Here is a 12921-nt window from a genome sequence, read left to right on the forward strand (position 1 = left end):
TGTTTTTAGCTTTGTTTTTTTCTTCTGACTCTTTGCAGCTTTCGAATGGGCGTCGTTGACCCCTTCTAAAAAGCAAATGCTCTGTAAGGCTACAAATGTATTGTTATTGCTACTTTTTATTACTCATCTTTCTATTCAGGCCCTCTCCTATTCATATTCCAGCCTCTTATTCAAATCAATGCATGGTTGCTAGGGTAATTTGGACCCTAGTTACCAGATTGCTTAAAATGCAAATTGAAGAGCTGATGAATAAAAAAACGAAATAACTCAAAAACCTTCAATAAAAAGAAAGAAAATGAAAACAAATTGCAAATTATCTCAGAATATCTCTCTACATCATACTAAAAGTTATCTCAAAGGTGAACAACCCATTTAATGTTGTGAACCTTATAAAGCCTTATATAAATCACTTCATGCATCAGTTATTGGGGTGAACTCCTCACCATTCAATATAGGCAAGGACACTAAGCAAGGCTATATGTTCTGGCCATTGCTGCTTAATATTGCACGAGATCCACTTATTAAAATTTTTAAGTTTAACCTGATTTATATGGTAATATTTTTATCTTGAAAAAGTTAATAACAAAGTTGTATGGCTTGGGAATTCCATCCAAAAATATTTTTTTTCCCATGCTTAATGAAAGAAAATGTAATGATAGACTGCTTTACACTATGTATTCATTTAAAAAGTCAATGATTTTAAATGTATGAAATCTAAACCACTATTCATTCATTATTTCTTTTTGACACCCAGTGTAAACAAAAAACAGAAAACAAAGAAACTTTAAGGCTCATAGAAAAAGGAAATATGGAAAAAACATTTGTAAACTTTTGAGATAATTGAACTATGCAGTATCAACCAAGAAAAAACACAGACTTAAATGTAGATCTAAGTCACAAAAGTATAACGGTTGTTATGGTCAGATATCCAGTATCACTCCCAGCACAGGATGCAGGAATGAAGGGGGAGTATGTTAGAACTGGGTGGGTTGGGGGGAGATATCCAGCCTGAGAGGAGGAGAGAAGGGAAGAGGAGGAGAAGGCAAGAAGGCAGGAAGCAAGATTCGGGATCCAGGCAATGAAGAGAAGGAGTGGGGATGTGATGCATGCTGCTGTGCGGGTCATGTCTGCCAGTGCCTCTTGTTTGGGACTGCTGGGGATCTGGTTCTTTCTTCTGATTTTCTTGCTCCTGGAGGCAGCTGGTAAGATAAGCTTGGGAAGGGGCAGAACTTTAACACTTTAGAATAGGAGTTTTTGCACGTCATCTTACTTTGTAACTACTGGGTACACGTCATACTACTTTGTAGTTACTGGCATAGATGTCCATGTGGGGGAGGGTCACTTTCCACCGCTGGAGTTTTCCTCTCAAGCACGGCAAGAACAGGGGCCCCAAGTTCTCATAATTGAGTTTAAGATCACAGCAACTGCTGATTCTCCATCTGTCCCCTGATAACAGTGCAGAGTCTCTGGCAGCCAGCTGCAGCCTGATACTTGTTACTTTGTTTCTTTTCATCCAGAGCTTGCGAGACAGCTTGATCACATGATGCTGTGCGAGTGAGTGAGTGAGTGTGTGTGTTAGAAAATGGCTTTGCCTTAGTTTGGAAGTGATTTGCTTCAGGATTGAATAGAAAGTGGTGCGTTTTTCTGTGGTGAGCTCTAATTTCACACTTTGATAAACCTTAGTGTTTAACCTCTGGCATATCTATGCCAGTGGACAAAAAGATGTTTTGCTCCTGTCTGCTCTGTCTTGTGTCCACACTGTTTCAGGAGTCAGAACCAGGAGTGCAGAGAATGTAAACAATTAAATTCTGCTTTCAATAAGAATTTCAAAGAACTTTAAAACCACTGGCAATGTGTGATTAATGAATATTGAAAAGTTGCTTAGGATTAGATATTCCTGGTGTAAATCTCTATCAAAAATAGTTTTTGTTAGAGACATGTAAGGAATTAATGTGTTATATCAAAAATGCTTTTTTTTTCATGTGTGTTGTAGTTGGGTTGGGATGCTGGTACTTGCTGATTTGGCTCTGGCAGTTATATGCATGTTTGTGGAATTCTTCGGTACAGTTGGGCTGAATACAATATAATGTTATTAATTCAGTGGATCTGGAAACTGCAACCCCTAGCTACTGATGCACTGGAAAACCCATCAAACCCAGCAAAAGTTGCTGGCAGTTGTAGTGCAACAAGAGCCAGAGGGGAGGAATATATATATATATATATATATATATATATATATATATATATATATATATATATATAGTATAGTGAATAATGTAATTTCTATTGTTAAATTTAAGAAAAACAAGAATTACAGAGGAGTTCCATGATAGTAGAAAAGCACAAGGCCAAAGGTAGAGCCTGCATTTGTGGTAAGGCCACAAAGGCACGAGCCTAGGGCAGCAAAGTTTTAGGGGCAGCATGCCGGCGACTTGCCATATTGATAGAACTGCACCGGCGACTGCACAAGCTTTCAAAATGCCTGTATCTCCAGTGTATATCTGGCGTGGCTCCTGTTTTTTAGGTATAGGACAACGGGAGCATGCACTGGTTGATGGGGGAAAGATGCGGGCACTTAGCCTCTGTGCTCCTAGTGTGCATGGGATGAGCGACACTATTAATGACCAGCCTAGGGGCATGATCGCAGTCTGGCACTGATTTGAAGTTCGGCGCTGGCATTGGATACAGGCATGTGATCCGTTATCCAGAAACCTGTTATCCAGAAAGCTCCGAATTACGGAAAGGCCATCTGACATAGACTCCATTTTATCCAAATTCTTCAAAGTGATTGCCTTTTTCTCTGTAATAATAAAGCAGTACCTTGTAATTGAACCAAACTAAGATATAATTATTCCTTATTGGAAGCAGAACCAGACTTTTGGGTTTATTTAATGTTTACATGTTTTTCTACTGGAATTCAGGTATGAAAATCCAAATTACGGAGAGATGTACAGATGATGCAAGTTCTGTAATGTTAAACAGAATATGTCAGTGCTATATAAATCAAAGCTAATAATAACAGCACACACGGTTGCCATGTTGGACTGGAATCTGCTTCACCTGTTATAGTTTTGTTGCCTTATGGCCCATTGCACATGCTTGTTATTAAAACCTAGCAGGAGATGTTGAAGGTGCTTCAGGATATCAAAATCAATCAACTTGAACTTTTTTTCTTGTTTTGTAAGTAGAAGCAATGGTGCATTGGCAGTTTAAGTGTTATAAATGAGAGTTCTGGTGCACTTTCTTGAAAAGTCAAAATAGTTTCTACATTCTGCTATAGGAGATTGGTGTGTCTTTTAAAGCCATTCCTTCATTCCCCTGCCCTTAGGCAATGAGCAGAGGCAGGGAACAAGTGGCCCTTGGGGCAAGATCACCACAAGATATGTTCAACTACATCTCTGCTGTTGTCTTCACTTGCTGAACCCATCTTCTATGGCAAAAATGACATCCCTTCAATCTCTACTGCCTGTTTTCCTGCTTGGCAGTCACACAAACACTCTATTACATTAACACACTTGCAATTACACAGACCTGGATTTGTGGAATGGTCACAAAGGTCTGGCCTAGGGCAGCACAAATTATGGTATGGCATTCTGCCAAGCAATATTGTAGAATTGGGCATGCATGAGATTTAAACCAGAGGAGTACGCTTGTGAAAATAAATGGGGGTGCAGAAGTGCGTGAGTTGAGAGAGAGAAGAAGTGTGTAAGCCAAGCAGCAGTATGGTGGAGGACAGATCGTCAAAGGGGGACTTGGCCTTGAGGCACCTGGCTGGCAAATTGTGCCTGTCAGCTGGCAGAACTGGGTCACTTCATATGCAGTTCCCAAATGTTACCCTGACTGCCATGACTGTATGCTCTGGTGGCAGAGGTTGCACACTGCTGCACAGTGCCCCTGGGATATGTTGCAGTGCTGCTTCTCTGTCTGCTCCTATAGCAGTGGTAAGCATGGACTGCCTTTTTGAGGCCAGCTCATCATCAACATACAGTTTTCCCCTGAACTGCTGCTGTTGGAATCCTCCTGAGCCAGCCCCCAATGTCTGTCATTGTCCTCATTATTGTCCTGCCCTGGCTCAGACCCTACATCATAAGTGGCGCCCACACCCAGCATAATGGTCTGTGCCTCAAAACCAGCAGCTTGCTGACCTGCCATTTGGGGTCCTTGCCTTAGATTCCATATTGCTGGGGTGCTGGAATATTCTCCTCCTCAGACAGTAATGCACCCCCATGCCTCCCTGCTCCTCAAAGAGATCCTGGGTATCTGGACCCAGGTCCACCTTATGGTCTGACTCCTGCTCAAACAGTGCTCAAACTCCTGCCCCAGTGCAGACATGGTACTAGGGACAGTGGAGTCAGACAGTCCACAACTGCTCATGTCTGGGCTAGGGGGTCATCCACTTTAAATGGCAAACTCGCATTGTGCCAGATGTCCCACTATGACCCCATGCATTCTGCTGCTGCATATTACCTACAATGGGAACAGAACATGGGCTGGACATTTATGGAACAGCACACTCATGGCCAACTCCACCAAGCCTTCCACCCCTGTTCCCACATCCCCTCATATTGGGTCAATATGAAATATACATTTATTAAAAGATAGACAATCTGGAAAAGGCTGGGGGGGGTATGTATTTGGAAGGAAAGGGTGTAGGTGGGGTAAATGAACCTAACTACCAATAATTAGGTCCCTAACTAGCTCTAAACTAGACTGCATTCAATTAAATTTAAAAAAAAAAACAGAAAACAAGGAACAGGAAGAATTTTAAAAATCAGCAGTAGTGTCCACCCATAAGGGCTGTACACAGACAGATACAGACAAACATAACCTGAACAAGGGCTTTTGGGTATTACAGTGAACAAGCATGCAGGGAAGCTAGCAGAAACTACTCCACAGATTGCCAGACAGGGCTGGCCCCCTGTACATCATGGCCTCTCCCGGAGTTGCCCTCACCGAAAGGTGTCAACCCTACTCCTAGCTCCTGCTATATGCAATAACTACAACACACTTAGCAATGTCTGGCCAGAACGCTCCTTATATAGACAGTGGTAGGGTTCTAATCCCATCAGATGATGTGGAAGGCAAAGGGAGTATAATGTCAAATACTTATCACCGTACCATGCATGTTTTTCAAAAAATAGACCACATGAAATTCTGACGTGGTTCTGTGTAAAATCTAGCCACGAATGAAACAGTGGATTTTACAAAAAAATGCATCTTCCAAAAAAATTTGCTCTTCCATAAATAAAGGCATGACTGGCCTGGTAACATATGTATCTTGAGACAGAAAAGTGTGTGAATGGTATTCCACATTTCTTAAATAGTTTTTTAGCAGTTTTTTTGTCTGCATCTGTGAAGCTGTAGGTACAATGAAAAGTTTCTGTCCATCTCAAAAACAGTAGCTATTCATTTAATTTAGCTGGTGCTGTAATGACAGGTTTGCCTGGATATTGGCATGAGAGCCAAGATGCAGAGAGACGTGCTACCAAAATAGACTTACATCCTTCCCTTGGATCTGCTTGAGACTTCATATGCAGCATGAAAATGTTTTGAAAAATGGGTGGAGGGAGCATCAAGGCAGGATTGGGAAATAAGAATAGAGAGTTTGGCTGGTAAGGAAGGAGACTAGCAAAAGAGAACAGGTGGGGGAAAGTAGGAGGGAGTGATGAGAGAAGGGGGTAGCAGTGAGAAGGGTTTTGGAGGAAAGTATGTAGGGTAGCAACGGTGTCTGGTCTGTGATTTCCTTTCTTGACACTGGGGCAGAAATACTGTAGTTTAGTGAGTCTGACAACTCATGGCAGCAACAGCAGAAAGTAGCAGTTATAACTTCAGATATATTTTTATAATACACAAAAGCCATGAATATCCTGTAAATTATATCCTTATAAACGGTGAGTTCTGATGTCATCAGTTATAAACGGTGAGTTCTGATGTCATTTCTGTCACATCACTCACTGAAATTTGTGTATTATAATAAATAAAGTACCCCCAGTTGCAAAATATGAGGATATTAGAAGTTACCTCGGAGTTCCATGACCTGTATAAAAATACTCGGCCTTCGGCCTCGTATTTTTATATGGTCATGAAACTCCTCGGTAACTTATAATATCCTTATATTTTACAATAGGGGGTACTTTATTCACTATATATATATATATATATATATATATATATATATATATATATATATATATATATATATATATATATATATATATAAAAATATATATAATGTTTTTATAAGGACCCCCGCTCCAATCTTAATGAAAGTGTTAATTTTTATTCATAAAGAAGTTGTTCACTTTTAAATTAACTTTTAGTATGCTGTACAGAGTGATATTCTGAGACAATTTGCAGTTGGTTTTCTTTTTGATTATTTGTTTTTCAGTTATTTAGCTTTTTATTCAGCAGCTCTCCAGTTTGTATTTTAAGCAATGCGATTGCTAGGGTCCAAATTACCCTAGCAACCTTGCATTGATATGAATAAGAGACTGAAATGAAGAGGAAAGGCCCTAAATAGAAAGATGAATAATAGAAAGCAGTATTTAAATGCACTGTTGAGTACTCTGTCATGTTTGAACTGTTCAATAAACCTATTTTGAACCAAAAAGAAAGCAGTATTAACTTGTTGTTTTTAGATGGGGTCAGTGACCCCCATTTGAAACTATAAAAAAGAAAAAATGAAAGCCAATTGAAAAATCGCATAGAGTTAAAGGTTAACCACCCCTTTAACTCACTTATTTTTAATTTAAATACTTTAGAGAATTTTATGTCTGGGTGACAGGTCCCCTTTAATCAAAACAGCTCACTTAAGAAAATGTTAGATTTGGCAGAATGTGTCAAATACTGTATTATAAAAAATACTGTATAAACTGTATATGGTTTTCTGTGGTAAATGCATTTTTTGTGGATTTTATCCCACAGTAAATTTCAGTAAATGTAAGCTTCTACTTAAATTTGGCTTAAATGTCCACCATGACAAGTCAAATGCACTATTTTAATTGTCTCTACTTGGTTCAGTCTATGCATACTGAGCATAAACTATTTAGAAGACCCTTGAAATTCATATTTGCAGTGTTTTTTCTTGGTACAGAATTACAGTTGTGTCAGTTTTGGATATATCATTGAAATAACTAAATTAGCAAAGCTTTGTAGCATGTTAGTTTGTAGAAGAAAGACAGATTTGCCTATTTTGAATTTTGACAAAATGTATACTTTCCAATAATATATGGTCTTCTGGGCTGAACTTATGTTTTTGCTGCTTTACTCCACATTAACCGCAGCAAATGTGGAATTTTAGTCAACTTTCTTTTTATTGAAATCAAATTTCACTTTTCCCGAAGGACTGTATAGAAAAATAGCACATTGCACAACACAGGAATGCATAGTACAAAATATTGCAGAACAGGGGACAAATGTGGAATTTTGCAGTAGCTTACATTAACATTATTACAATTAGTATGTATTAGTTTTTAGTAATTTTGGGTTTCCTGCATGCCAGATGCTTAGTTAATCCAATGTCTACTGGATTACCCCAGCATTAAAATTTAAAGGAACATTAACATCAAAAAAATAAAAGTGTTTTAAAGTAATAAAAATATAATGCATTGTTTTCCTACACTGGTAAAACTGCTGTGTTTGCTTCAGAAACACTACTTTTGTTTATATAAATAGGTTGCTGTGTAGCGATGGGAGCAGCCATTCAAAGGAGAAAAGGCTCAGGTTACACAGCAGATAAGCTTTGTAGAACATAATGGTGTTATCCACTATTTAACCTGTGCCTTATAGCCTTTTTTCAATTTCAGCCATTGCTACACAGCAGCTTGTTTATATAATCTATAGTAGTGCTTCTGAAGCAAACAGATCAGTTTTACCAGTGCAGGGTACATGATATTTCCATGACTTTGAACGCTTTAAAGGAGAAGGAAAGCTATGGAGGGATTTTATTGCCAATAGATTAGCAGCAATAGTGCAAGCTAGAATGCTATATTTATTCTGTAGAATGTTTTACCATACCTGAGTAAAAAGCTCTAGAAACACTCTAACAGTTCTGATTCTTTTGCTTTCTGTAATGTGCTTGAAAAGTGAAAATACTGCTCTCCTCTGCGCAGGAGAATTATATTCCATCTGCATAAAAAGAAAAATAAGATATGTTAGAGAATATGACATTGTTTTTCAATAAAAATGTTTTGAAAAAAAAAAAAAAGCTCTAGAAACTCTCTTTGTTTAGGATAGGAGCTGCAGTATTAACATGGTGTGACATCACTTCCTGCCTGAGTCTCTCCCTGCTCTAGGCTCAGATTACAGTACAGAAGGGAGGGGGGCGGGGAGAAGAGCAAACTGAGCATGCTCTTGCCCAGGGCAATGAGGTTTAAGCTGAAAACAGGAAGTCTGATACAGAAGCCCATGTGTACACAATAGAAGGAAAGAAATGCAGTGTTTCTTTTGACAGAGGGTTCAGAGCAGCATTACTTTGGGGGTTTACTGGTATATTTAGATGGACCTTTCTGATAAGGCTTACTTAGTTTTAACCTTTCCTTCTCCTTTAATTTTTTGGTGTTACTGTTTCTTTAAGACGTTTTACCTTGGTACCTAAAGACATTGGAGATTATCTGATATTTTATCAAAACTTCTCGCTTTAGTAAAGCTTTGCAGTTTGGTAGTTTGCAGTAGTAAGACGTTTATTCATTTTGGATTTAGTGGGCTTTACTCTGCATAAAACACAGTAAACATGTTGATTGATCTGTTGTGGGATTTGTAAATGATGCATATTGTGTGAAAATATATTAGGGTTCAGTTAACATCTAAAGTAAAAATCTATCTTCAATGAAACCAAATCCCACAATTCCTGCAAATGTGACATCACTTGAAGGCAGGCATAATACTGTAAAGTACAGAAAGGCTAAAGGTTAAGATAAGGAAAGGCTAAAGGCTAAGATAAGGAGATTTATGCAATTTAATGCAGGGCTTGCCACCCCTAACATCTTGCCGCCCTAGGCCTTTGTGGCCTTTTCACAGATAGGGGACTGGATTGAGGAATGTTGAGAAGGGGAAAGAAAAGCAGCAAACGTGTTTATGAAACAAAATTAAAAACGTTTTTTAAATGAGAACATAAAATGGGTAAAAAAATGCATTAGGTAGAGGGAAAAGAAGCAAAAGTAGGGTGGATGGAACAAACAAATTAAAGGTGAGAACATTTGTACAGCTTATGTGTAAATCGTTGTGGGCCCAAGTGCTGCATATTTTATCTACCTAGCAGAATCATTGTGTCTCATGACCCAGTCCCTGTAGTAAACATACTACTTAAGAGCATGCCCCCTTTTATAAAACTAATCGCATACATTGAGTATTCTCTGCTGGCATTTTTCAGCCAGTGGAGAAGAGGTAGGATGTGTCTGTCCAGACTGTTCATTAATTTCAAAGGTCAAATGGGAGTTTTCTGCCACCACTAGTTACATGTGGCTTCTATTAAAGTGGGGCCCTTTCCATTAAAGTAAACTATAGGCTGCAATGCCACAATCATGCATCTTCCCCAGCTGATAAACTTCAGCAAAGCATATACAACAATTAGCTATTGGCTTTAAGTATTTTAGAATTTACATGTATTTGCTATTTTTAGTTCTCAAATGAGAATCATCAACCCTGGGGCTAACTGAACACAGGATGTGCATACACAGTTAGAGTTATTTTTTTCTTTTGTGTGAGTTTGACGCCAGTTTAATTGAACTTAAGCTAATTGATTTCATTATATTGTGTCTATTTGTATTCATGTATTTGTAAACTTACCAAACAATACATATGAGACAATAATGGGAGCCCCACTAATGGGGGTCCCCAAAGTTAAAAGCAAACTGCTAAATCCCAACTTTTTGGAAGCAAGACAGACTGTAGTAAAATCATAGAGGTCCCCTTTAATAAACTACTCTATGTTAAAAAATAAAATTTAATGGATTTCTACAAGACTCAGTAACGATAAATACAATATATTCTTAAAAATATGGCAACTGTGGATAACCTACTTATGTTCATTGGAACTTTACCAACTTACCTTCATTCCATTTAAAGGGATCCTGTCATCGGAAAACATGTTTTTTTCAAAACGCATCAGTTAATAGTGCTGCTCCAGCAGAATTCTGCACTGAAATCCATTTCTCAAAAGAGCAAACAGATTTTTTTATATTCAATTTTGAAATCTGACATGGGGCTAGACATTTTGTCAATTTCCCAGCTGCCCCTGGTCATGTGACTTGTGCCTGCACTTTAGGAGAGAAATGCTTTCTGGCAGGCTGCTGTTTTTCCTTCTCAATGTAACTGCATGTGTCTCAGTGGGACATGGGTTTTCACTATTGAGTGCTGTTCTTAGATCTACCAGGCAGCTGTTATCATGTGTTAAGGAACTGTTATCTGGTTACCTTCCCATTGTTCTTTTGTTTGGCTGCTGGGGGGGGGGAAAGGGAGGGGATGATATCACTGCAACTTGCAGTACAGCAGTAAAGAGTGATTGAAGTTTATCAGAGCACAAGTCACATGACTTGGGGCAGCTGGGAAATTGACAAAATGTCTAGCCCCATGTCAGATTTCAAAATTGAATATAAAAAAATCTGTTTGCTCTTTTGAGAAATGGATTTCAGTGCAGAATTCTGCTGGAGCAGCACTATTAACTGATTCATTTTGAAAAAAAATGTTTTTCCCATGACAGTATCCCTTTAAAGATAGAGCAGAACAGTAGGGCATTTGTCTTTTTCTAATGTATTAGGCCTCTATTACTTCATTTTCCTGGTGTTAATTTTGTGTTTTTACATTCTTTTATTCTTTCCTGTCTCATTCTTTTATTCTTATTATTTTCTATCTGTCTGTCTATTTGTCTGTCTGTCTGTCTGTCTGTCTATCTATCATAATCTATTTATCTATAGTACTAGTTTTTAACTGTTATGGACAGTTAAATGCTTACATAACTTATCATTTGTTTAATTTTTGTATACTCACAACAAAATAAGTAAGTTGTACACCAAGATTCTTTCTAAATGGCAATGTTTTAACTGCAACTTTGTATGCTATTGAAATGGATATATATTGTTCATTGACATTTTGAAATAATGACTACAAATAAAGATAAAAAAAGTATGTGTGTTTAATAGCCTTTTAGGGCTGCTGACCTCCAAAGACAGATATTAGCAGCCTAAAACTGTCTAAATGTGCAATATCTCAGAAACCACTAAATAAAGACAATAAATACATATTATTCAGAGGCAAAGTGCTCAGAAGAAAAAAAATATTTTTATGGGTTGATTTACTTTAAGAAAAAAAGGCTGCTGGATATGGACGATGAAGTAGAGAGTAGATGGATGCAGGGCCTAACTTTTGTAAAGCAGTGTTTCCTCTCTTTTAAACTATAACTGCAAGCATTCCATAGCACTGAAAGCTTTTAGGTTCTGCTGAGTGCTGCTTCTTGGCAATTACCTTTAATTTGTGTGTGTGTGGGGGGGGCGGAGACGCAATGTGTGTTTTTCATGATTCAAATCTCCTGTAGTTTTGATTTAGGTCGAACATCTGCCACAAAACACACAGTGTAAACAGTGCAATTCAGCATGGTGTGCACAACAATAATTGTACCTATTGGGAATGCTGAGTAGTTTTGTAGAAAGAAAAAAACAATGTCAATGTTGCAAAGTAATGGCGACAATAAGGAATAGAACACTACAGGACACTGCATTGTGGGCTATGTAGTTTCTGGATGCTGTAAACAGTGGGAAATTGTTATATTGTAACATCAGTGTCAATCCCCCCCTCCCCTGCCAGGATGTCAAATTATGCAGAAATTGCAGCTGTATTTTAACATATAAAAATGATATTTTTAAAGACATTCTAAAGGAACAGCTGACAGGGAAAGGTACACTAGGGGTTTCTGTATTGTGTGAGGCTGTGTTTAACGGATTTTGATTTGAAGGGCAGAGTTCCCCTTTAAGTTCAGATTTGGATAGTAAAGACCCAGGCTTCTAATTTTAAAAAGTTCAAAGTTATGCAGAAATATTGAAAATTCAAAAGGGTTCACAAACGTTCTTGCACCATATGTCTAATTGCCTATAGAAATGTAGAGCAGCAGGTAGCATTTACTTGACACCCGTTTTAAAGCAAACAGTTTATTGGTTACTGCACCTGGGCAAATTTATGGTGGTATAACTTTTTCTGCAGCTGTTTAAGCATGGGCAAAAATAACAACCTCAGGATTAGTCTGTGACCAGCCATTTGTTTCATTGTGCCAGTTTCATATGGTTATCTTGCTTCTTCAGGCAGTTAGTGAGAGGGATCAATCGCATTACTTTCATACTTACTACAGCAAAGTTTGCACATACAACAAATACAATATTTTGTTCATAGGAGTCCACAGGTTGTGGGGTGGGCAAGGGGGTTCACTTGCCCCTCCTTGTTCTTTTCACCTCAAGCAGGACAGAAGCAAGGGCCCCAATGCCTCAATAATGGATTTCATGATTCAACAAATGCTGATCCTCTGTCTCCTGATAAGGTTGCATGGTCACAGGTAGCCAGCTGCAGCCTGATATTTGGTAGGCCACTAAGGAGGTTAGTTGCACCATGATTAATATCCTCTAGTGCAGGCGACTAATCTCCCCTTAAATGGGTGGTTCAACTTAAAAGTAAGTTTTAGTATGTTATAGAACGGCCAATTCTAAGCAACTTTTCAATTGGTTTTCATTATTTATTTTTTTATAGTTTTATAGTTATGTCTTTTTCTTCTGATTCTTTGCAGCTTTCAAATGGGTGTCACTATCCCCTTCTAAAAAAAACAAATGCTCTGTAAGGCTACAAATGTATTGTTATTGCTACTATTCCAGTCTCTTATTCAAATCAATGCATGGTTGCTAGGATAATTTTGGCCCTAGTTACCAGATTGCTTAAAATGCA

At 38.1% G+C, this 12921-nt stretch overlaps 1 protein-coding gene across 2 annotated transcripts in view; it reads left to right on the forward strand.

Annotated features, from left to right (window-relative positions):
• The first annotated feature begins 992 nt into the window (after positions 1 to 992).
• Positions 993 to 12921, forward strand: part of LOC108719031 (reversion-inducing cysteine-rich protein with Kazal motifs) — a 61555-nt gene continuing 49626 nt past the window's right edge. The window contains exon 1 of one of the 2 annotated variants that reach the window (XM_041566172.1): positions 993 to 1202. In XM_041566172.1, coding sequence (XP_041422106.1) covers positions 1079 to 1202 — 124 coding nt within the window. In that variant the 5' untranslated portion in view covers positions 993 to 1078. The remainder of the gene's footprint in view (positions 1203 to 12921) is intronic. The other variant, XM_018267617.2, reaches the window with a different exon arrangement.

This window comes from Xenopus laevis, chromosome 6L, assembly GCF_017654675.1.
Source record: "Xenopus laevis strain J_2021 chromosome 6L, Xenopus_laevis_v10.1, whole genome shotgun sequence".
NCBI lineage: Eukaryota > Metazoa > Chordata > Amphibia > Anura > Pipidae > Xenopus > Xenopus laevis.